At 39.6% G+C, this 22,914-nt stretch overlaps 1 protein-coding gene across 3 annotated transcripts in view; it reads left to right on the top strand.

Annotated features, from left to right (window-relative positions):
* The window catches only part of PRKG1 (protein kinase cGMP-dependent 1), a 1,388,722-nt gene that overhangs the window by 1,227,494 nt on the left and 138,314 nt on the right, over positions 1-22,914 (top strand). For all 3 annotated transcript variants that reach the window (XM_043987057.1, XM_043987056.1, XM_043987058.1), the window contains one exon: positions 14,640-14,714. In XM_043987057.1, coding sequence (XP_043842992.1) covers positions 14,640-14,714 — 75 coding nt within the window. The remainder of the gene's footprint in view (positions 1-14,639; positions 14,715-22,914) is intronic.

Raw genomic sequence — 22,914 nt, forward strand, 5'->3', positions numbered from 1 at the left:
AATATCAAGGGATGATATCTGTAAAGCATTTGTTTTTTGTTTATCCTTGTTTTTTGTGGGGCAGGGTGGGGTGGCTTATGTCTGCGGCCAGATTTGGGTTTGGGGCCTCCTGGGTCCAGGGCTGGTGCTTTTTCCAGTGTGTCACCTAGGTGACCCATGATGACACCGTTAAAATAAAGTTAAGGGGTAAGAGGAATGTACTGGAAGAAAAGGAAAGGGAGAGGTGAACTGAGGAAAAGTAGCTCACATAAAAGAAACAAGAAAAAGCTTATGGATTGGAAGGGAAGATGGGGAAGGAGCAGGGGAGTGAGTGAGCCTTACTCTCATCAAAATGGACTCAAAGAGGGAAAAACATACACACTAAAGTGGGTACAGGGAAAATGGGAGAGGAAGGGGATAAGGGTGGAGAGGTGAAGAAAGGGAGGGCAAATTGGGGGAGGGGGCAGTAAAAAGCAAAACACTTTTGAGAAAGGATAGGGTGAAAGATGATAGAAAATAGAGAAAATATCAAGGGAAGGGAATAGGATGGAGGTTAATATAGTTAGCAATAGTAATTGTGAAAGAAATGTTGCTATAGTTAGCAATAGTAATTGTGAAAGAAATGTTGCTATCAGAAGGACGTATGAAAAATGCAATTCATCTACAGAGAAAGAACTGACGGTATCTGAATACAGATGGAAATATATATTTTTTGTTAATTCCTCTTTCTAAAGTTATTTTATCTGTTTCCTTTCACAACCTGAATAATGTGGAGATATTTTACATGACTGCACATATATAACTTATATTGAACTGCTTGATTTCTTAGGGAGGGGTGAGGAGGGAAAGAGGAATAAAATTTACAATACAAAATTTTAAAAATCAATGAGAAAATTTTTTTTTTACTTCTAACTAGGGGAACATTCTAAATAAATAAATAATTTTAAAAATTAGTTGGCAAATTAGGAAAGGCCTTTTGCCCAGGATGTTGGCTGAAATCTCTTTGGTAAAGAGGGTAACAGGGCAGGGTTGGATTATGAGATAACAGGAAGCATTGTTCCACTCCTAACCCTTTTCAGTGGTTTGACCTCCACATATTAAAGAACAAGAAGGAAGTTAACATTCTGCCCTCACTAATCTAGTTAAGCATGACCAATGGGTCTTCAAATCTGACTCTACTCTAGCTTTCTAGTCTTATTCCTTATCATTCTTCTCTCATGATAAGGTCCAACTAGACTGCTGTGTTGGTATACTAAGGAGAACATGCCATTCCACTCATAGTCTTTGAAACTTTTTAAACCAAAATATGCTTCCCTTGTTATTATTCTCCTCTTAGTACTATCATCTACTGTTTGATTACAAGGTCTTTGAGGGTAGTGATGGGATTCATTATTTAAATACTCATATCCCCAGAATTTAGCACAGTGCTTGGCACATGGGAACTGCTAAATAAATATCTTTTTCTTTCTTTAATTCTTTCATTCATTTCCTATGTGCAGCATTGCATCTCTGATTTCTGTGCCCCATACCTAAAATGTATTTCCTCCTTACCTCTGTCTTCCAGAAATCTCTACCTTTCTTCCTATATGAGTGAGACCCAATCCCCTTCCAGCTGCTAGTGCCTTCCTTACCCTCAAATTAATTTGTTACTTTGTATATGGTTCAGATTACTTATCTGTGTCCATGGTATGTCTCCTCTTCTCCACTAGAGCATAACCTCCTTGAAGGCAAGGACTGTCATGTTTTATCTTTTTCAACCTGAGAACCAAGAGGAGTACTTGGGATGCAGAGGGAAATGAGTATTTGTTGATTGAACAAATAATCAAGGGTCCATGGGCCAATTAATATAATAATGAAGAAAATAAATCTCTGCCCATACCAAGGGCCACAAGATCTCTTAATGGCATAGTGGGCTTCTGAAAACCCTTTAAGATGCAAACAAGTTAGGTGTCTTCCCCCATGTAATAGTAAAATTATCTAACAAAGCAATTTACCCTCACAATTTAGGAAAGCTATTAATAAGCCAGAGAGCATCCAGAGAAAGATAGTCAAGATAGTTTAGCCATGCTAAGAGTGGACTGGTGGGAGACATTAAAAATGGTTGGCATGGAGAAGAGAAGACTACAGGACAAGTATTTGAAAGGCTATTACATGTAACGAGGATTAGACTTGTTCTCTACAATGGGGTGAAATTTCAATGATGCAGATTTAGGATTGATCTTAAGAACTTCCTAACAATTATGTCTGGTGAGAGTGAGATGAACTGCTTCAGGAAACAGTAGCATATTGCCCCTGAACTTGAGGACTTCAGAGGCTAGAAGCTTCCTTGGTTGTTACATTACAGAGGGAATTCATGTCTAGATTTGGATTAGGTTAGATGACCACTGAGGTCTCTTCCAGCTGTGACATTGTGATTCTCTGAACTTCTTGGTGAGTGATCAATTAATCAGTCAGCAAGCATTTATTCAACACCTGGTTTGCTCCAAACACCGTGCTAGGTTCTGGAGATCCAAAGACATAATTAGGCAGCTCTTGCCCTCAAGGAGAAAAATATAGATATGTACACCTATGCAAATATACAAAAATAAATACCAGGTAATGGAGGATGAGACATTAGCAGCTGAGGGGTATCATGAAAGGCTTTGTGTAGAAGGCGGCATTTGAGTTGAGCTTTAAGAAATGTTTGGGAGTTTGGAGAGTGGAAATTTCTGACATGCTCTGCCATTTTCCAGAATCCCCGTAAAAAGAGATGTGACATTCTGAGAGACAGAGGCTAAGGAGTATGCTCAAGATCTGGGAGAGGGACAATGAAAAGGCAGGAGGATGGAAGGTGGGGTGTCTATTTGTTTTGACCTCTCCAACAAGCCTATTTTCACCAGTGTTTCTCTCTAACTGAAGCCTCATCTCACAACTAGCAAGTCAAATTACCCATCTACTAGATGTACCACGGAGTAATCAGCTCCCTTCAGAAAAGAGTTTGCACTTAATCATGCAAACATCTTAATAACTTGAATTGCTGCCTGCTGAGTCCAACGAACATAACATTCTTCAATGGAGAGATTTCCTGGAATGACAGAATAGCCCCTTTTAAACTCAGATCTCTTTATGGAAATTCCCATTGCTTTTACCAACCTGAATGCAGATATATGGCTTTGGAACCCAACCGTTTTCTCTTGATTTGTGTTACTCTTTTACTGAGAGTGATGTAAAGATACCAAGATATAGGGAGATAGTGTAACCCTCTCTTTTTTGGATGATACTCTGAGACCAAAAACTCATCAAACTATTTGCTTGTTGGTCCCAACACTACAGAAGAGATGTAAGCAGAACTCTTGTCAAAGCCGCTGATTAAATCTTAGTTCACTCAACTTTAAAATAAGGCTAATACAACTTATAGAAGCAAGTAGGCTGCACAATGTCAGTCCTCAGGTCAGGAAGACTCAACTTGCCATGTGTAAATCTGGCCTCAGACACTTACTATCTATGTGATCCTGGGCAAGTCACTTCACCCTGGTTTTCCTCAGTTTCCTCATTTGTAAAATAAGCCAGAGAAGGAAATGGGAAATCATTCCAGTATCTCTGCCAAGAAAATTCAAATGGGGGTGATGAAGAGTAGGACACAACTCAACAACAACAGCAACAACAACAAAACTTGTATTACATAATTTAGAGGGTATTTTTAGGTCAAAATGAAATAATATATATCAAATACCATTCAAATTCTAAAGTGCAATATAAATCTCAAATAATAGTGATTTTACTTTAATGATTTCTAATCATAACTTTAAACTGCATTTGATAATACAGTAGCAACAGCCCAGTCATCAATTTAAAAATTATTGTATCAGTAGAAATTCATTTTTTGCATTAGTCCTTCATTTTTCTTATGATTGATAAGTCACAATGTAGTGAATTAGACCCATGAGTTCAGTTATAATTATTGTTGAAATTTGGAAGGTGTGTTCGATCTGCTCTCTCAAATTTTTTATAAGTCTTACCCTTCATTAGTGAAGAAATGGAAATAAATATTTTCAAAGTCATCCTGGTGCTTAGATGAATACTTTGGAAGGAAATGTCTATTTTAGAAGGTCAGATTAATGGCAGGCATCCCTGGGAGTGTGTGTAAGAAGAAAAAAGGAGACGATTCATTACTTCAGCCTTGCTCAGAGTGATCAATTCTGTTAAGATCTTCAATTATGTTCATCAAAATGTTCTGAATTATTTACTTGCCCATGTTGGAATGTTGACTGCCCTTGGATGTTAGTGAAATTCTGCTCATTCCTAAATTTCTGGAATAGTAAAACATTAGCTTGCAGAAGTAAAAGACTTAGAAACAGAAAAGGGAAAAATGGACTGGGTTCTTATTCTAAAAGATTCCCTTTTTTAAGATTGGGTTATTGACCCAAAATGGGTATGATTCACAAGCCAAAGACTCAAAAAAGCACCAAGTAGCTCCCCAAGTCATATGGGAAGAGCCAGAAGGGACCTCCAGGGTCCATGTAGGATAGTCCCCTCATTTTACAGAGGAGGAAACTGAGGCCCAAGAATTCACCCAAGGTCATGCGAATAGGAAATGAAGGAGCAGGGATTTGAATTCACTACCTCCTACTTCCATTCTAATCCCATTTCCATTAAACTACTTTCTGTTATTCATTCACAATCATTTTTTTCCAGAAGAATTGTGGAATTTTACATCAGGAAAGGACCTTGGAGGTTATCAAATCCATATTTCCCCTACTTCATTACTTCTGTAGGATTGTTGTGAGGACAAAGTGAGATCATATTTGTAAATAGCTTTGCAATCCTTTAAGTGCTATAGAAATGTTAGCTAATAGTCATAGTAGTGGTGGTGGTAGTAGTAGTGGTAGTAGTAGGACTAGTAGTATAGTAGTGATAGTGTTATAGTGTTAGTGGTACTGCTGCTGCTGCTGGTAGTAGTGTAGCTGCATTCAAGTAAATATGTAACTAGTGTTTAAGTATCAAATAAGAATAATAATTAATAAATAGTATATATACATGCACTACTTTATGATTTATAGAATGCTTTCCATATCTTAATACCTTTTCTTAATTAGAATTATTCTTTTTCTCTTTACAATTATAATTGTCAATTAAGAAATTTTATAAGTGAACACCTTAGACCCACCATATTTTCCCTTTAGAAATATAAGTATAGGTCAGTAAAATTGCCCAGGTCAACCTCATTTTACAATAATGTTCCAGTACCTTACACGAAAGGCTACCCCTGAAGCCAGCAGCCCCTGCCTACTATTCATAGCCTCCTCTTGCCAGTTCCTAGACACTTGTCCAGGTCAGCTCTTGGGTTCAGTTTAGATTTCAGTCCTTTAAGTCTCTTAGATCTGCCATCACCTCTCATCTGGGGATACTGTTCCAATAGTCTCCCTTCTTCCCATCTCCCCTTTTTCTCATTCATGGACTATGTAGCTAACAAGCTACTAGCCAATCTGCTCAGCTGTTCAAGAAGCATCCATGGCTCTCTTTTCCTCTAGGATAAAAATACAACCTCTTCCATTTGCCCTTTAAAGCCCTTCATAATCCGAATACCCCCTATCTTTCCAAGCAGTTTTCCCATTGTTCCCTCCCACAGACTATAATTCAACTAGAGTGGACAAATCTGCATTTCTCATATATTACATTGTTAGTGTCCCACTTCCAAAATTACCTTGTACTGATGTTGTAATAATAATAGTTAGCATTTATATAGGACCTTAAAGATATGTATATAGTATCTATATAATATATACACATATGTGTGTATAATAAAAATCATACATGTGTATATATACACACACACGCATATATATATATATATATACACACACACACACACACACATTTATATAATCTCATTTGATCACCACAAGAACCCTGTAAGATAAGTACTATGATTACCACCATTTTGCTGATAAGGAAACTGAGAGTGAGAGAGGTTATATGAATTGCCCAGGATCACACAGCTCCTGAGTACCTGAGGCAGGATCAAAGTCAGGTCTTCCTGACTCCAGAGCTATGGGGCCAATCCATAGTACTATCCAGGCAAATATGTTTTATATTTATTTAATGGCACACCAGTTGTGTTTCTCTACCCTTTTTATTCCTCCTACCCCACCAAAGCACTAGAATTCAATTGTTCCTGAAAGGCAGGAACAATTTTGCTTTTTGTCTTTGAATTCCTACCATCTAGTACAATGTCTAACTCAAGATAGACTCTTAATAAACCCTTGATGAATAGAATTATAGGGACTGTTAAATATTGCAGAAAGATTTGGAAACCGGATAGTTAAATGGGTTGTGACAATATCAGCAACAGTTCTTTTCACAGGGAAGTATTTAAACATTATTCCATGTCCTTGCACACACACACACACACACTCACACACACCAGCATTAAAAAAGTCAGCCTGACTTTTATAAACTCCAAGTTAGCTTCTCCTCGGTTCTCCTCTTCCTCAAACTTCTTGAAGAAAAGTGAGTGGGACTTTGTTCCTTCCCTCACATCAGCTTTCTGGTTTTACGGTCTATGGGATATTCAAAAGCAGACCATTAGGATAACCAGGTGAGGATTAGTAAAGGAACTGAAGATGCTTAGCTTAGAGAAGGGGAGGCTCATGGGGAACATGGTAGATGGATTCAGGTACTTGAAAGACTGATGTTATGTTAGAGGAATTACATTCACTCTGCTTAGATCCGGAGTGCAGAACTAAAAACTATGGGTAAAAGTTGCAGAGACAGAAATTTACCTTGGATCTAAGGAAGTGCTTCTTAGTAATTTTAGCTGTCCGTGAGCTGAGTGGGTCAGTAGAGGTGGTAAGTTCCCCCTTAGAGGAGACCTTCAAGCAAAGGCTAGATGGCCAATTGTTGTGTATATAGTGGCAGGGGGTGGGGGTGGGAATGTCATTCAAGTATGTATTTTGTCAGAGGGCCATGGGGCTCCCTGCCTAACCTGAACTCATCATTCACTCAGTTAGCATTTCAACCATTGCCACAAAGTCCATCTCTATCATACACTCAGGTCTCGGTACTGCTGATTTGAAATTTGCAGATTACTCATGAGTCACCTTTGCAGAACTCTTTGCCCCTGCAACATCCTTTACTTCACCTCTAGTCACATTTTCACAGAACCAGTTCATTGCATTCCCTACACATCAGCTCATTCTTACTGCTCCTGATATATGGACAAGCAGCAGAAGGCTTTTTCGTTTGTTTGTTTTTATAGTTTTCAACATTTGTTTTTATAAGATTTCTAGTTTGAAATTTTTCTCCCTCCCTCCCCAAGACAGCAAGTAATCTGATATCGGTTATATATGTACAATCACATTAAACATATTTCTGCATTAGTCTAGAAGCAGAATTTTATTAAGCAGTCTTATAGTTTGTCACTTGACATTTTAAATTTAAAAAAAACCCTTTTTTAATTCCCAGAAATCTGTTTTCTCTTACTTCTACCTCCCCTCAACATTGAGGGAAAAGAAGAAAAAGAAAAATCAAACCCTTGTAACAAACATGTACAGTCAAGGAAAACAAACTCTCATGTCGGCTATGTCCAAAAAAGAGGTTTCAGTCCATGTGCTGAGTCCATCCCCTCTTGGTCTTTCTACTTTGGGCTTTCACTTCTCTCCTGTCCCCAGAGGCATGAGTTTGAGGAGGGGAATGACCAGGTTGTTCTTCCCAAAATTCTCTGCTCATTCATTACCAATACTGCTGCTGCTTTCACTGCTGCCATGTGGTGGTTTAAATTTGGTTACCTGCCCTTCCTCTCCTGTGTTCTCTCATCTTTTTGTGGGCTCTCCTTTTACTTCCAGTCATCGCCCCTTCTCAAACCATATAATATCTATTTGCCCTAGGAGATAAGAGGGAAACCCCAGATCCCAGAATTGGGATGCATGGTCTAAGCCACTCTTCTCTTGAAGGGATGAGTTACCTCAGGATATTGTGTAATTAAAAAGTTCCTTCTGGTGGTGGCATTGGTGGAGGAAACAGCAAAGAAGCATGTTATGCATACTTACCATGTGCCAACACTATGCTAGATTGTGGAGGTATACAGACAAAGCAAGGCAGTCCCTGCTCTCTCAGAGTTTACATTTAACTGGTGAGAAAGGAATCTCTGTGCTTGTCACCTGATGCCAAAGGAGATCATCTCAACTGTCAAGGAGCCATGGAAATTAGATACAGACAGGAGTGATTGCAAACCAAAATGCAGCGTGCAGAAATACAAACATTTTTGAAGCCTAATGACATTCCATTTTAAATGGGGTCTTGCTACTTCCCACCTTATCAAGGGGCTTATTTTCTACTTTCCTCTTGGTTCTATCTCAGCCTGACTTTTCAAAGGTTTCTCAAAGGCCCAATATTGCCATTAGCTAGGACCCGGCTAGAATTGTCATTCGTGGTAGGTTTATCAAAAGGCATCTTTAAAGCCCTTCCCCAGCGATGAGACCCTTTCTTCGACATCTGTGTGAAGGCTGCCTCTTCTTGGGCATGTGTGTGCTTTTACTATTAATCATTTCCAACAGGGATTTCCCAGAGGGCATCTGTAGAGTTCGAGCACAGCCTAGCGGCCTGAGCCAAACACTGTAAGTCAGGAAGCCTATCTGCCAGTAAGAAGCCGGTGGGAAAATGCCTTTGTTGGCTTTGGGGAACTCAGCAAACCTCTGAAGCCCGCCTCCACTCCAGGCTCCCCCAGCACAGAGATGAGTCTTCACTTATTTCCTGTGACTTTGAAACATCTCTAAGGCACCAAATCATGGGACAATTTGATGAAAATGGATGGGTAGTCCTATAGAAGTTATCATTTTTCATTAGGAGACAGAAATCAGCTCATTTAAGACACTCCTCAGAAAGAATCAGATGCTATTAGGCAGTAACCTTTTCATAATGAATATTTTTCTTATATAAAGAAGGGCCTTGAAGTAAATGAGGAGACCACTGGAGTAGCAAAATTCAATCTCAGGCTCCCTTCCTAACTGACTGAGAGACTAAGGATGAATCATTTCTCTTCTCTGGGACTCAGTTTCCTTGGATGTAAAGTGTAGCATTTGGGGACCAGAAGATTTCTATGGCTTTTTCTAATTCTTAAAAAAAAAAAAGTTTCTGTTTCCCTCTTCCCCATTAGAATGGAAATTCCTTGAAGACAGACAGGGTTTATTTATAACCTTTCTTTGTGTGATCAGTGCATAGAAAAGTGCCTAGCAAATCATAAACACTTAATAACTGCTTATTGACTGTTCTCACCAAAATGAAATTACAGTAATATTGTGAATGCTACTTACACGAGAGGCAACCTGGTATCATGAATAGAGGGCTAGATTTAAGGACCCCAAAGCACTAGATGTGAATTCTGCCACTGACACAGTGTCAGTGTGACTGCACAAATCACTTAACCTCTTTGAAACTCAATGCTCTTGTCTCTAAAATGAGAACGGCAATATCTATTTCACAGGGTTGTCTTGGAGATGGAATGAGAAGATCCAGGAAGCTGGATGGCTTCCTAAACTTTAAATCACCTGACAAATCTCAGCTGTCTTGTCCCTTTCATTTGTGGGACAGAATTACTACTGTGGCTCACATACGTACAAAACAGGAAACTTTACAATTGAGAATTCCAGGATTCTCATTTCACTAGACTGTCCCCTCCCCTCTTCCATTAGAAACTTAGGGTCAGTTTTACTCCGCAAGGATGTTTTCCTAGCAAGCAGAAATCTGGTGGCAGCAGCCGCAAACCTCCCGCGGTGTGCCTGAGCCCCTAGGAGTCTAATTTAGCCAATGCTCGCTTCAATGCACTAATAACTGTCATTAGGACACAGGGGAATGAAATCAGCCTCCCAAGGGGCTGTAGGCGCCACTGGCAGAGCATGCCTCACTCACCCTCTGGGAGAATTTTATCTGCTAACTCCTAAGAGAGAGCAGAGGAATTTAGCAAAGCCAATACATTAGCAGCAAGCTGAGGATGCCAGTGTTGGAAGAAGTCTTCTTCCGTCTTCCCAGCTATGCTAGCTAACAGTGCTTGCTCCCTCCTCAAATATTCCCAGATGGCTTTGCATGCATCTCTTCACTGCTCCCTTCCCTCCTTGCCTTTCATTATAGTTACTTGTGTGCACATCATATCCTCCTCAGAAGCATGTAAGATCCCTGAAAGCAGGGACTGTGACCTCAAGGTAATAGTTCATCTTCAAATCCACAAGGAGGATATTTGTACTTGTAGGTGCAAAATCAGTGCAGTGGGATGAATCAGTGGGCTTCATGTTTTGATTTTGTGTATTTCTATATACACTTTGTATGCAGACGTGTGTCTGTGTATACGTTGTCTGCCTCGATAAAATGTAAGTGCCCGTGAGGGTTGGAGTGGTTTAGCTTTTGTTTTATTTTATTTTTTTTGTTTTGTTTTTGTTTTTTTAGGCAATGGGGGTTAAGTGACTTGCCCACGGTCACACAGCTAGTAAGTGTCAAGTGTCTGAGGCCAGATTTGAACTCAGGTACTCCTGAATCCAGGGCCGGTGCTTTAACCACTGCGCCATCTAGCTGCCCCTAGCTTTTGTTTTTATAGTCATTTCTAGACTTAGCACAGGGCCTAGCATACAGTAAGTGCTTAATAAATATCTGATGATGGACTGACCCAGTATAGAGGGAGGGACCCAGAGGCATTCTTCTCCCCTAATGATTTCACTGAATTGACAGCCCTGATTGTCATTATCAACAACAACACTAATAATCAGCATTTATTAAGTGCTTGCTGTGTGCCAGTCACTCTTCTGTGAGCAGGAGATACAAAGAAAGGTAAAGCATGCACCTGGTCATGCCTCCTTCCTAGGGAGAGTACATGGTTAGCAGGGGGATGTAAAACTGCTTCACCTCTCTAGTTCTCTCATCTTAAAATGGGTAGCCACAATGGAGTGGGATCTATATAGGCAGCTGATCACAGGGCTTAGGCTTCCGGGCTCGGACCGGGGAAGTCCCAGCCTCTAAGACTACTCCTGACTCTTACTAGATGGGGGATCCTGAGTAACATCTTTGTGCTTGAAGAAACTTAACTATTAAGTTGCAGACTAGGCTTGCAATCTGTGCTGGTGGAAGGTCACTCCCACATTGGGAGTTTGTTACCCCACTGAAAACTGAGTTCCTAATGTGAATTGTGGAAATTTATTTTGATTTGGGTACCCTACCTTTAGGCTGAGATTAGAAAGCCTTAGGCCCTCAGGGTCTCTCCCCCTTCTCCTCAGCCTGTGGGCTATACGAGACGCCAGGTCAGACAGCTGGGGGAAAAAAAAGCCCCCAGCTCCCTCTGACCTGAGCGGAGCTACCTGAAAGATAGCCTGTGCTGAGGCACGTGAAACTTGGAGCGCACCCCCCCCCCACCAGCTGCAGCTCTGGCTGGTGGATTAGCTTGGACTGTGGGGGCGAAGGAAGCCCCGAGATTTGAGTGGAGAGAAGAAAAGGTATATATAGACCTGGGAGTTAGATTAGGAGGAGAAAGGGCTGACTAGGGGAGACAGACTGGAAGGAGACTCGAGGACGGACTAGATAGAGGGACAAGAAGGGAGCGCAGACAACGACGGAGCAGAAGACAGACTGACCGGGAGGCAGTGGAGAGCACAGAAGCAGGTCAGCGCAGGGTACAGGCTGGAGAAAGTGAAGATTAAGAGGAGTTAGAAGAAAATAGCAGGCAGCTAGTTGGTGCAGTGGATAAAGCACCAGCCCTGGATTCAGGAGTACCTGAGTTCAGATCTGGCCTCAGACACTTGACACTTGCTAGCTGTGTGACCCTGGGCAAGTCACTTGACCCCCATTGCCCGGCAAAAAAAAAAAAGAAAAAAAAAAGGAAGAAAATAGCTGAGCAGGGAGTGTAACGTGCCCTGAGGCCGGAGGCGGCTAAGGCCCTTATTGTGTTCAAGAAGTTCACAGCGCAGCAGGTGGGAAAGAGACGCAGTGGAAAGAGACTGCAGGAAAGCAGTTAGGTTGTACTTTATTTCCCTGTATTCCTAATTTTCAATAGTATCTCATAAATAAACTCTGCTTTGATTATTTGGTTAAGAGGCTTCTTAATCTTTAGTCTATCAGTTTGGGAGCAGTGTGGTGGAACTTTATAAACGGCCCATATGAAATTAACAGAAGTCAGATAGCCAAATAGTCAACAGTCCCCAGATTAGTCATCCAGTCAGATTAACCCCCCAAATTAGGCTAGTCAATAAAAATATTTTTACAGAATGTAGTCTTCTCTCATAGGTTCATGATGTGGATTAAGTGAAAGTAAATAGAGTTCTCTGCACAACTTAAAGATATGTATATCCATACATAAAATATGTTATCATTATATGCAAACATTTACATCTGTAACTAATCTATATATGCAATATAATTTTTAGAGATGTAAACATCTATATGTACATCCAGTTATGAAATCTATTACTGTACTGTATACATATCTAATCAACCTATATCTTAAGCATCTTAATGTTATTTATATATGTTTCTATGTGTGTGTGTGTGGTCTATATGTGTATATATAGATGGTGTCCCAAAAGTCTTAGTTGAGAGTTTGAAGCTTTAATAATGTCAGAATCATAAATGCCACAAACTTACAAAAACAATTTCTTGAAAGTCAACTTATCTAAGTTTACTTTACATTTATTTTTTTGAGTTTGGAGTAATAAACCTTCAATTATGTATTACATGAGCAATGGCTTCCAGATGACACTTTGTCAGAAAGGCGGATGGGGTGGGGACTTCTTATTCAGCACTTGAGTCTTCAGAGCTTCTTCCCTGGATTTTTACTTGTGGGATCTCATTAAAATCATAACGTGTGCATCAATAAGTTCTTCTTTGGATCCTCCTAAGGTTGGGCCTACAAAGGCAATCCTTTTTTGGTCTCTGAACTTTAACAGATACAAATTTTTACAAATTTCAAATATCAGCCTAAGTGATACATAGCAGAAGATGGTGATTATGTTGGACTTTTATAAGCAATATATCAATATTTAAGAGTTTAATAACCCATCTTTCAAATGCCATTTTTTAAAAGTTTGTAGGATCTAGACATCTGATGTTATTAAAGCTTAAAATTACACTAAGATTTTGGGGGCTATGTATATATATATATATATATATATGTATATGTATATATATGCACACATAAACATGCATATGTGTGTATATATAAATATATATTTACACACACATACACACTATACAAGAGACAGCAGGGCATCAAGCATAGTAAGTTGGCCTTGAAGGGAGGCAAACACACCTGACTTCAATCCCCGCCATCATATCTCTGGGCTGTGTTACCCTGGGCCAGTCACATTCCCTCTCAATGTTCAGACTATCTAATGCAGAACATTTGCCTCCTTGCCTCACAAAAGCTCCCTGGTGTTTCATTAAAAAATGTATGGGAGTACCTATCTCTGTCCCAAGTTTTAGGGAATTTGGCTGGGGTTTCTAATATATTGTTTCTTAGAAAGTAAAGCCTATCGCATTTGGGCATTAAGCACTTATTAAAGCATATTAAATAATAGTAAAGGGATAGTGGCACCCAGAAAGGTCAGAGAGAAAAAAAAAGTGTGTCTGCTCCCTCCAGCATTCCCAGGACAAGAGAGCATGTGTGAGCACAAGCTTCCCGTGGGTCAAGAGGAGAGGAGGCCCTTCCACATTGCTCAAAGCCAATTGGCTAGCATCATTCAAATCTATTGGCTTAATGTTCTTGAGTGTGATCCATGAGCAGCACATGCAGAGGTCAGAGGACAGAGGATAGACTCTCTGGAGGGAAAGGCTTTTAGGTAGGTGTGGTTTTAACCTCTATTGTCTGTATTCACAGTCCAAGGTCCAACTTGACTGACTCTGGGCCAGTCTTAAAAGTTCAGGCAAGGTTCTCTGGGTTAGGTCCTTGAATGTGTGGGGTCGGGTGGGCTCTGGGTCCCCGAGAACCACATTATTTTCTCACACTGGGAAGTGGAGATCAGGCCCAAGGTGTGTGTGTGTGGCCACCCGGGGATTCCTACGAACTGTCTCACCAGGTTGTACAACCAGCTATGATCGAGCCAGTAAAAATCATTTCAAAACATAAATTTTATCTTGTGACAAAACTTGATTCCCCAAGATTTTATTTGCACAATGGTCACTTTCTAATGATTTCTTTGCATGTGCAAGTACATTGAACTATATATAATCATTTGTTAGCCTAATACCTCTTATGAAGATTCAAAAATACATTTTGCTCCTAAGAAACAACCTCTGGGTCATTGTGGGAATAGAGCATTTTGCAAATCCTGATGCTATCTACATCCATATCTGAAATCTACTGTTATTATCTACATGTATGTACATATGTATCTTTATGTCAAATATACAATATACGAGGGACAGTGTGGTCTAGTGGATAGAGAGCTATTCTTGGAACCAGAAATACCCAGATTCAGGTGCAGCCTCCAATACTTATCAGTTCTTTGACCCTGGACAAATCACCTAACCTCTCAGGACACTTAGGCAACCCTCAGAGCCTACAGTGTTGCTCACCTGCATTGATGGAGGAAGTCTCCTCACCTGGGAATTCTGTGCACCAAGGAGACACTGATCCCAATCTCCATCCCTAGATGAATACACTTCTCTTCCTGTGCTCATTTCTCATCCTCGTACTTTTGTTTCTGCAGCTCCTTCAAGCACTTGATCGGAGGCTTGGACGACGTTTCTAACAAGGCCTATGAGGATGCAGAAGCCAAAGCAAAGTAAGTTAGAACAAATTCCTTTTAGTGTTAATCTCAATCTGTTTAAAACATAACTGATCAAAGTTATAAAAGATAGCATTTATGAAAGAGAGGAATAAATTATGTGAATAACCCTACTGAGCAGCAGGGATTTGTGAAGAAGAAAAAAAGCAATAAACAAGCCAAGGTAAATATTAGTCATTGTGATTGAGAAATTAGTGAGGGCCTTGCTCCATGAACAGGAGCTATTAATATTTATGTGTGTGCGTACGTGTGTATGTGTATGTATATGTATATGTACACACATACATATTTTTCAGGAAGGAGAATGATTTCTCTAAAATCTAATACAAATAATACAAAGCAAAATTTTAAAAAATACTTCATCCCATGAAAAAATAATTTTGGAAATTTTGATGTTTGAGAATCATTTGGGAAATTATTCTATAAGAATTTGTAACTTCTAAAGAAAATATATTCTTCCACATGAGAAAAATTCCTAATAAAATAAATAATTAATAATTAATGAAATTCTTATTTTAAATGGTGCTATCACAAGTACATTTTCAGCAATTGCCAGAAAGAATGATACGAGGTAGGTGAATGCCTACATGGCCATTAGATAAATAGATAGAGACATATATACCTACATTGAGACACGGAGATGGGAAGAAAGAAACAGATGAAATTGATACATCGATAGAAACAGAGACAGAGGGACAGGGAAAGATGGTGGATAGATAGACACAAACATAGATTCATACAAACACAGTCAAAATAGATTTCATTCAGCCTGACTAACCTCATATGGATAATTAGCTTAAGATAAAAGCCTGCTGCGTTTTCCTAATTTAACAAAAACTAGATTTGACTTGAAGTAATTTTACTTTTTGTCAAAGAAAATCATCTTTGTTTTTTAATGCTAAAGTTTAGATTCTCTGAAAGACCTGCACAAGACACTTGGTTGTGTGATTTTTAACTAGATATGACAAAACCAAACAAACCACTCATACCAGCCAAAACTTCTGTCACTTCATTCAACTCAAGCATTGAATGTCCTGTAAACCAGTTATCTGGAGGATTGACTGATTTAAAAAAAAAAATACTCTATCATATTTTCAGTAGCCTATAGACAAGAATTAGTACAAAACTAGAATTCTGTTTTCTCAGGGACTATAGGGGTTTCAGTTGCACCAAGGATCTATGACACCTGGAAATATATCCCAGAAGAAAAAGGACTAAAATTGGTGTTCACTGGGCAGAAGTTAATTGATTTTAAAATGCAGTATCATCTATACTCCCGTAAGGAGCTTGATTAGTCTGTGTTTGTGAACATGCTTCTTGAGAGAAACATGGATCAACAAACCCAACATAGTTTTATATTTTAGCAATACCGTACTGAGTGAGGGGAGTAAGGCCATTTTTACCTCGATAAGTGAGTCGGAATTTGCTCAATAAACTTGATTGGAAGATTTCCAAATTCTAAAGATTTGTTGATATCCTTGTCTTGGTTTCACATGGGGCTTAAGAAATAAGTGTTCAGATTGCCAAAAAAAGAAATACAAAAGGAGATTTCAAAAATCATATTATTGGCATGGTTTTTCAATTACTTCCTGCCATTAGAACCTGATGTGAGAGAGTAGCAGAATCTATGAGGAGGAAACTGGTGACAAATGGCACATAATGATAATTTTCTTTCCCCAATTTTATCCATTTTCATTTGAGGGTGACCACAAGTCATTTAACCTTGTTTTATTTTTATTTATTTATTTATTTTTTACTGATGTTGTCTTTTCCTGCTGTCCTATATAAAGATTAGAATTCCCAGTGGATTCCCCTCTAATTCCTGGTGGAAAACACTATCTTCATTCTGCTTATCCTTCTATATATTGTTATATTTACTACTTTGTTCGGCTGGGTGCCCAGCAGAGTACATAGAAGAGGTAGCTAGGTGCTGCAGTGGATACAGAGCCCTGAGCTAGGAAGACCCGAGTTCAAATTTTGCCTTACACATTTACTAGCAGTGTGAGCCTAGGCAAATCATTTAACATCTCTATAACAGAGATAATGATAGTAACTCCCTCTTGGGTTGTTTTGAGGATGAAATGAGATAATATTTTTAAAGCACTTTGTCAACATCAAAATACTGCATTCATGCTAATTATTTTTTCTTATTTTTATTTGTTCTATACCTATGTAAAGATGTTTTAAGGTAGCATATTATTTTTTCCCTCTCTGATCTACTTTTTCTTCTTCAACTTTGGGAAAAGCTTTCATATTTTCTTATAAGTTGATATACCTCTACTGGCAGTTCTAATGATTATTTATTTGTGTGTGAGGCAATTGGGCTTAAGTGACTTGCCTAGGGTCACACAGCTAGTAAGTGTTAGGTGTCTGAGGCCTGATTTGAACTCAGGTCCTCCTGACTCCAGGGCTGGTGCTCTATCCACTGCTCCACCTAGCTGCCCCCCTAATGATTTTTTTTAAAGCAGAACATTTTTGAAACTGTGGAAATAATTTATTTGAAATTTCTGTAGTAGCCACAGAAGTTAAAAACAGATGTGTTCCTCTACTTCTCCGAAGTTTTACCATGACTGTGATGTAATAGAGTTACGGACTTGGAGTTGGGGAGCCTTCCTCTGATGCTTGCTCATTGTGTGACCCTGGTCAAATCACCTTACCTTTCTGAGCCTCAGTACACTTATCTAGAGCTTATCCAGTGTCACACACTAGTCATGCTTGGCTTTGAAGGGAATCCCCACACTGGGAGCCCTGCCAGTTACCAAACCTTTTAAGACTCATGTAATGACTTAATACTTAATACAGTAAAACATTAAATCAAATTAAATTCCAAATGTAAATTATACAGCCCAGTATTACATCAATTAACTTTTGTTTAAAACCATTTTGTGCCTGTTCACTGTTGGAAGTAATTGGTATAGGGGCAGGTAGGTGGCGCAGTGGTTAAAGCACTGGCCCTGGATTCAGGAGTACCTGAGTTCAAATCCAGCCTCAGACACTTGACACTTACTAGCTGTGTGACTCTGGGCAAGTCACTTAACCCTCATTGCCCCACCAAAAAAAAAAGAAAGAAAGAAAGTAATTGGTGTGTGTGTGTGTGTGTGTGTGTGTGTGTGTATATACACGTGTGTGGAGCAAAGGAAAGAGATGGTATCTAAACTTTCTGAAAAGGAATTCATTTATGAGGTAATTTAAGGTGGAGACATAATATTATAACTTAAGCAAACTCGATAGGGGCTAATCTAGGTTTTTAAAATATAAAGATTAATTAGATAATCTTTCTTTTTTAACTTTTAAGATGACTCATTATTCCTTCACAGGGAAATCAATGTTCTTTTAAATAGCCAGCTCTACTTTTGCACTTAAATGAGACATCTATTTATCCATCACTTTGAGCACTTGCTCTGTACCTATGTGACTCTGTTCAAGTCACTTCGGTGTTTGAGTTTGTTTCTCACCTGTAAAATGAGCCGAATTATCTTTCTGGGAATTGCCTCTTGGGATGGTTTTGAAGAAAATGCTTTAAAAACCTGAGAGCATTATAGAAATGTGAGTTAGTGTTTCTTGTTGTTAGAAGATATCCCTGGTGTAAAATTAGATCTAGCAGTAAATTGACTCCATTTAGCCCTTGTCCAGATCAATCTAAAGTCATATCTCATGAGATCAAAATCTAGTCAATATCAACTGTTTTTCCTTTGCCTGAAAAAATTATAGTTGTTATTCACTTGTTTCAGTCCTATCCAACGCTTCCTGACCCCATTTGGGGCTTTCTTGGCAAAAATACTAGAGAAGTTTGCCATTCCTCTCTCCTGTTCATTTTACCCATGAGGAAAATGAGGCAGGATTAAATGACTTGCCCAAAGTTATGAAACTAAACAGTGTCTGAGGCCAGATTTGAACTCAGGAAGATGTCTTTCTGACTCCATGTCTGACATGCTATCCACTGAGCCACCTAACTTACAACAACAACAACTAAAATAAAGCAATCATTATATGAAATCATTTGACATGAGGGTAGGTAGAAAAACAAAGCACAGAAATCCATTGGATTAGCCTATTGCTATTACTTAATGCATCAGTTCTCCTGATCACATACATCATGTCCTGCAGGGTAGCGAGGCATGTAAAGGAGGCTCATATTATACAGAACAAGTTGAATGCATCGGTTTGGGACAGTTTGGGTGTAAGCCAACCATCCCACATGTGCAGACCTAAGGGTCTGTAAACTAGGCAACATTTATCAGTTTCCTATAGAAAAACTGCCTTATTTGGAAGCCGTTGCCAATTGTTAGCTGGCTGCCCATCCCTCCTCTTGCTTGCTGTTTCTCCTGGCTCTGGATTAGTGGCATTCTGCTCCAGGCAACGCTGAGCCACTACCTTGTAAAAGGTACAGAGAGGTGCTCCCTGCTCTGGAGGGGATTGCAGTCTAGTAGATGTTTGCTAGATTTAACTCATATCAGCACTAGTTTGAAGCCAACCACGCTGACAACACTGGGGTAGACAGGGTTATTGTGCTAATTTCAGCACTGAGCAGAATCCCGCAATTGAAGCAAGCTGAAATTAGGTGAATCACTCCCCAAGGGGAGAAGCAAACTGTGACACAACTTCATTAGTCAGCCAAGCAAGTTAACAATGTACTCTCATGTCATCCTGCCTGTCAGTCATCTCTGCCCTTCTAACTCATAAGCACACATCACCCTCCCCGTGGCTTCCTTGGCTTCTCTGGGGTTTCCCAAGATCAGAAGGCTCAGGGAGAGTGACCTACTTCCTGACTTCTCACAATTATAGCAGGACCCTTGTTAATTTTAACAAGGGAAATTTCCTAAAAGTTGTGTAATCACCCTCAGACTTCCACCTCCCTCCATTAGATTAGAAACTCATTGAGGGCAGGAAATACTCAGGGGTGTGTGTGTGTGTGTGTGTGTGTGTGTGTGTGTGTGTGTGTGTGTGTGTGTGTGTGAGAGAGAGAGAGAGAGAGTGACAGTGACAGGCAGGCAGAGACAGAGAGAGAGACAGAGAAAGAAAGAGACAAAGACAGAGACAGAGAGATTGATTTAAGAGGAGGTCCTATGATATCATAAACATCTAGAAAATTCTATCTATGGAAATTCCCTCCACCAATGTAGATCACAGATTAGTGACCCTGATATAATTTACTGTCTGAGAGATTTGCCTAGGGGGCCCAGTGGTTAAGGAATTCCCCTTAAATTACACCGCTTTTATGTGTTGGAAACCCAACTTGAAGAGACCAGGACATATGGTCTCCAAGGCCAGCACTCTATAATAATAGTTAATGATGAATATGATGGTGATAATTAATAGTGATAGCTAGCTGTTAGGTAGTACTTTAAGGTTTACATAGAGCTTTCTAAATATTATTTTATTTCATCTTCAAAACAGCCCCTAGAAGGTAGGTGCTATTACCATCCTCATTTCACAGATGAGGAGACTGATGTAAAGGGAGGTTAAGTGATTTGTCCAAAGTCACATAGCTAGTAAGTGTCTGAGGATGGATTTGAACTCAGGTCTTGCTGACTCTAATTCCCATGCTCCAGCCATTGCACCATCTAACTGCCAATATCAATGATGCCCCATTGCCTTTCACTTAGGGGTCACTTACGAAATCTCAGGGATAAAGATTTGGAGCTAGTTGGGATTATGTAGGTCCTAGAGGACTTATATCATTCATGTTACAGAAGAAGAAACTGAGACCCAGAGAGATTAAGTAATTTGCCCAAGGACTCACAGGTAAAAAGGAGCATCAAAGAAAATTGAACTCAGGTCTTCTGATTCCAAATCTAAGATTATTTCTACTGTACCAAACTGACTAAATATTTGTTGGATGGGATGGAAAGGAATAGGACAGGACAGGACAGGATAGGATAAGATTGGACAGGACAGGATAGGATAGGATAAGTAGTGAATTGGTACTCAGACCTGGCAGTGTAGACTCACTAAAACATTGCCTCCACTGTATTCCATTCCAAAAAAAAAAGTTAGTTGTTACACCCTTGTTCTTTAGCACAACTTAAATGATACATACAATTCAAATGTAAAAAAATACAAATGCTTTTTTATGTTTCTGAAACCTTCTTGAGTAGTAAGAAGGGTGTCAGAAAGGACATAGCTGGAATATTTCTATTGAAGAGACATTTGGAATGAACTGCTAAGGCTTTATTTGTGGAAATCCATGAGCCCTTGGCAAGAGTAGGGCTGTTTCTGTAGATTCCAGATAACCAAATGATTCTGAAAATGGAGCTCATTATTTCTGGCAGTTAAACCAGTAAGGGAGGTTATGGCTGGGCTGAATAAGCAGAATGTAATAGTCAAACAGCTCAGAAGATGAGCCCTAAAGGTCAGCTTAACTGGAAATAATTCTGTTTGGGATGTTTCTTAGAACAATAATGGGAGACACGGGAGACACTGGCACAGGACTGCTCAGCAGGGTGTGCCCACATCAAAGAAGGTGCTGAGCAAAGTAAAATGGTAATAGCTCAAAGGAAACATGAGAAGCACAAATTTAGAGCCATCTCTGTCCCAAATGTTCACATAGACTATTATGCTTGACCTGAGATGGAGACGTCTGAGCCTGTCTCAGTCTGATGAGCCACAACATAGTGATGTCATTTGGGTTGATAACAAATGACAGCCATCAACCAGCCAATCAGAGAACCACAGATCTAGAAGGGATTTCAGAGGGGTCATTTAATCTATCACTTTTTTTTTTTTTTTGGCGGGGCAATGGGAATTAAGTGACTTGCCCAGGGTCACACAGCTAGTAAGTGTCAAGTGTCTGAGGCCGGATTTGAACTCAGGTACTCCTGAATCCAGGGCCGGTGCTTTATCCACTGTATCACCTAGCTGCCCAAGGGGTCATTTAATCTAATGCACTCCTGAACAAAATTCCTATCAAAGGCATTTCTGACAAGTGGAAATTGATGCTCTCCTTGGAAATCTCCAATTAGGGGGAGACTAATGCCTCATTGCTCCTTGGGATATCTCTGCTTATGAAGATGTGTTTTCTTATATCAAACATAAATTTGCCTTTTGTAAACTCTACGCAGTACAACTGGTGCTTCCATCTAGAGCTAAGTGGAATCACAACTTCTTTGAGTCTCGCTTTCCTTAGTTTTAAAATGAGTTTGGACCAGATTACCTCATGAGCTATAACAATATGATCCTATATGCTCTATGAGCCTTAAAGCCCTATAGAAATGCTGGCTGATTGGATGCTATCAGGTGGTAACAACAGTGGGTAACCTTTCACATTTAAGAAAAAATTATATAATAGCACATACTTCATATATAAATAATGCTTTATATGGTATGGAGAGTTACAAATAGATGATAGATGGAAAGATAGATGATGGATGATAAATGGGGAGATGGATGGAGGGACAGAGAGGTGGAAGGAGGGGTGGATGGGCTGTTGGATAGATATATCATCTCATTAGAGCATCATAGCAAGGCTGTGAAGCAGGCACAACAGATATTATTATCCCATTTTACAGAAAATGAAAGTAAGGGTCCAAGAAGTTAAATGAGTTGCCCATAATCATACAGCTGGTCAAAAAAAGAAGGGCTTCAATCAGGATCCCTGATTCTAAGACACACATTTCTCCTACTTTGCTATCTCTCGGAAGTCAAAGGACCTGAGTCATTCCGCTTCCGAGATTCGGTTTCCTCATCTACAAGATGAGGCGTCTGAGGTCCCTTCTGGCTCTGGAGCCCCAGGGATCTCAATTCCTGTTTGTTTCTGAGCATGCTCACCCATCCTGAACTAGAAGAATGTTTCTCATAAGATAAATTTCCTTTGTGGAAAATTATACATGACAGGGAACTTTACCTCGGAGACATGTTAAAGCTTCCCTTAATTGCTATTATTCATCCAACCTGAGCTTCTGTTTTCAAACTATAAAGTAAAAAATGAAGACATTGTCAAAGGCAACCCTGGACCCAAGGGAAAACATAACAGTGCCCATTACTCTATAGCAATTGGTGTGTCTGTGTTCATAAATGTATGTGTAATTTTGGTCTAGATGTGGGCTTTTGGTGGTTCAAAATGAAGCCCCTTCAAATGAACAACCAATCTCTCATCCAACATACTCCCAAAAAAACAAGTGACAGAGTCAGGATGTGTCAGAGATAAGACTTGAAGCCACGGCTGTGAGTCACTCCAAGGTCAGTCTCTACAACTCCA

Source organism: Dromiciops gliroides, chromosome 2 (genome assembly GCF_019393635.1).
Source record: "Dromiciops gliroides isolate mDroGli1 chromosome 2, mDroGli1.pri, whole genome shotgun sequence".
In the NCBI taxonomy this organism is placed as follows: domain Eukaryota; kingdom Metazoa; phylum Chordata; class Mammalia; order Microbiotheria; family Microbiotheriidae; genus Dromiciops; species Dromiciops gliroides.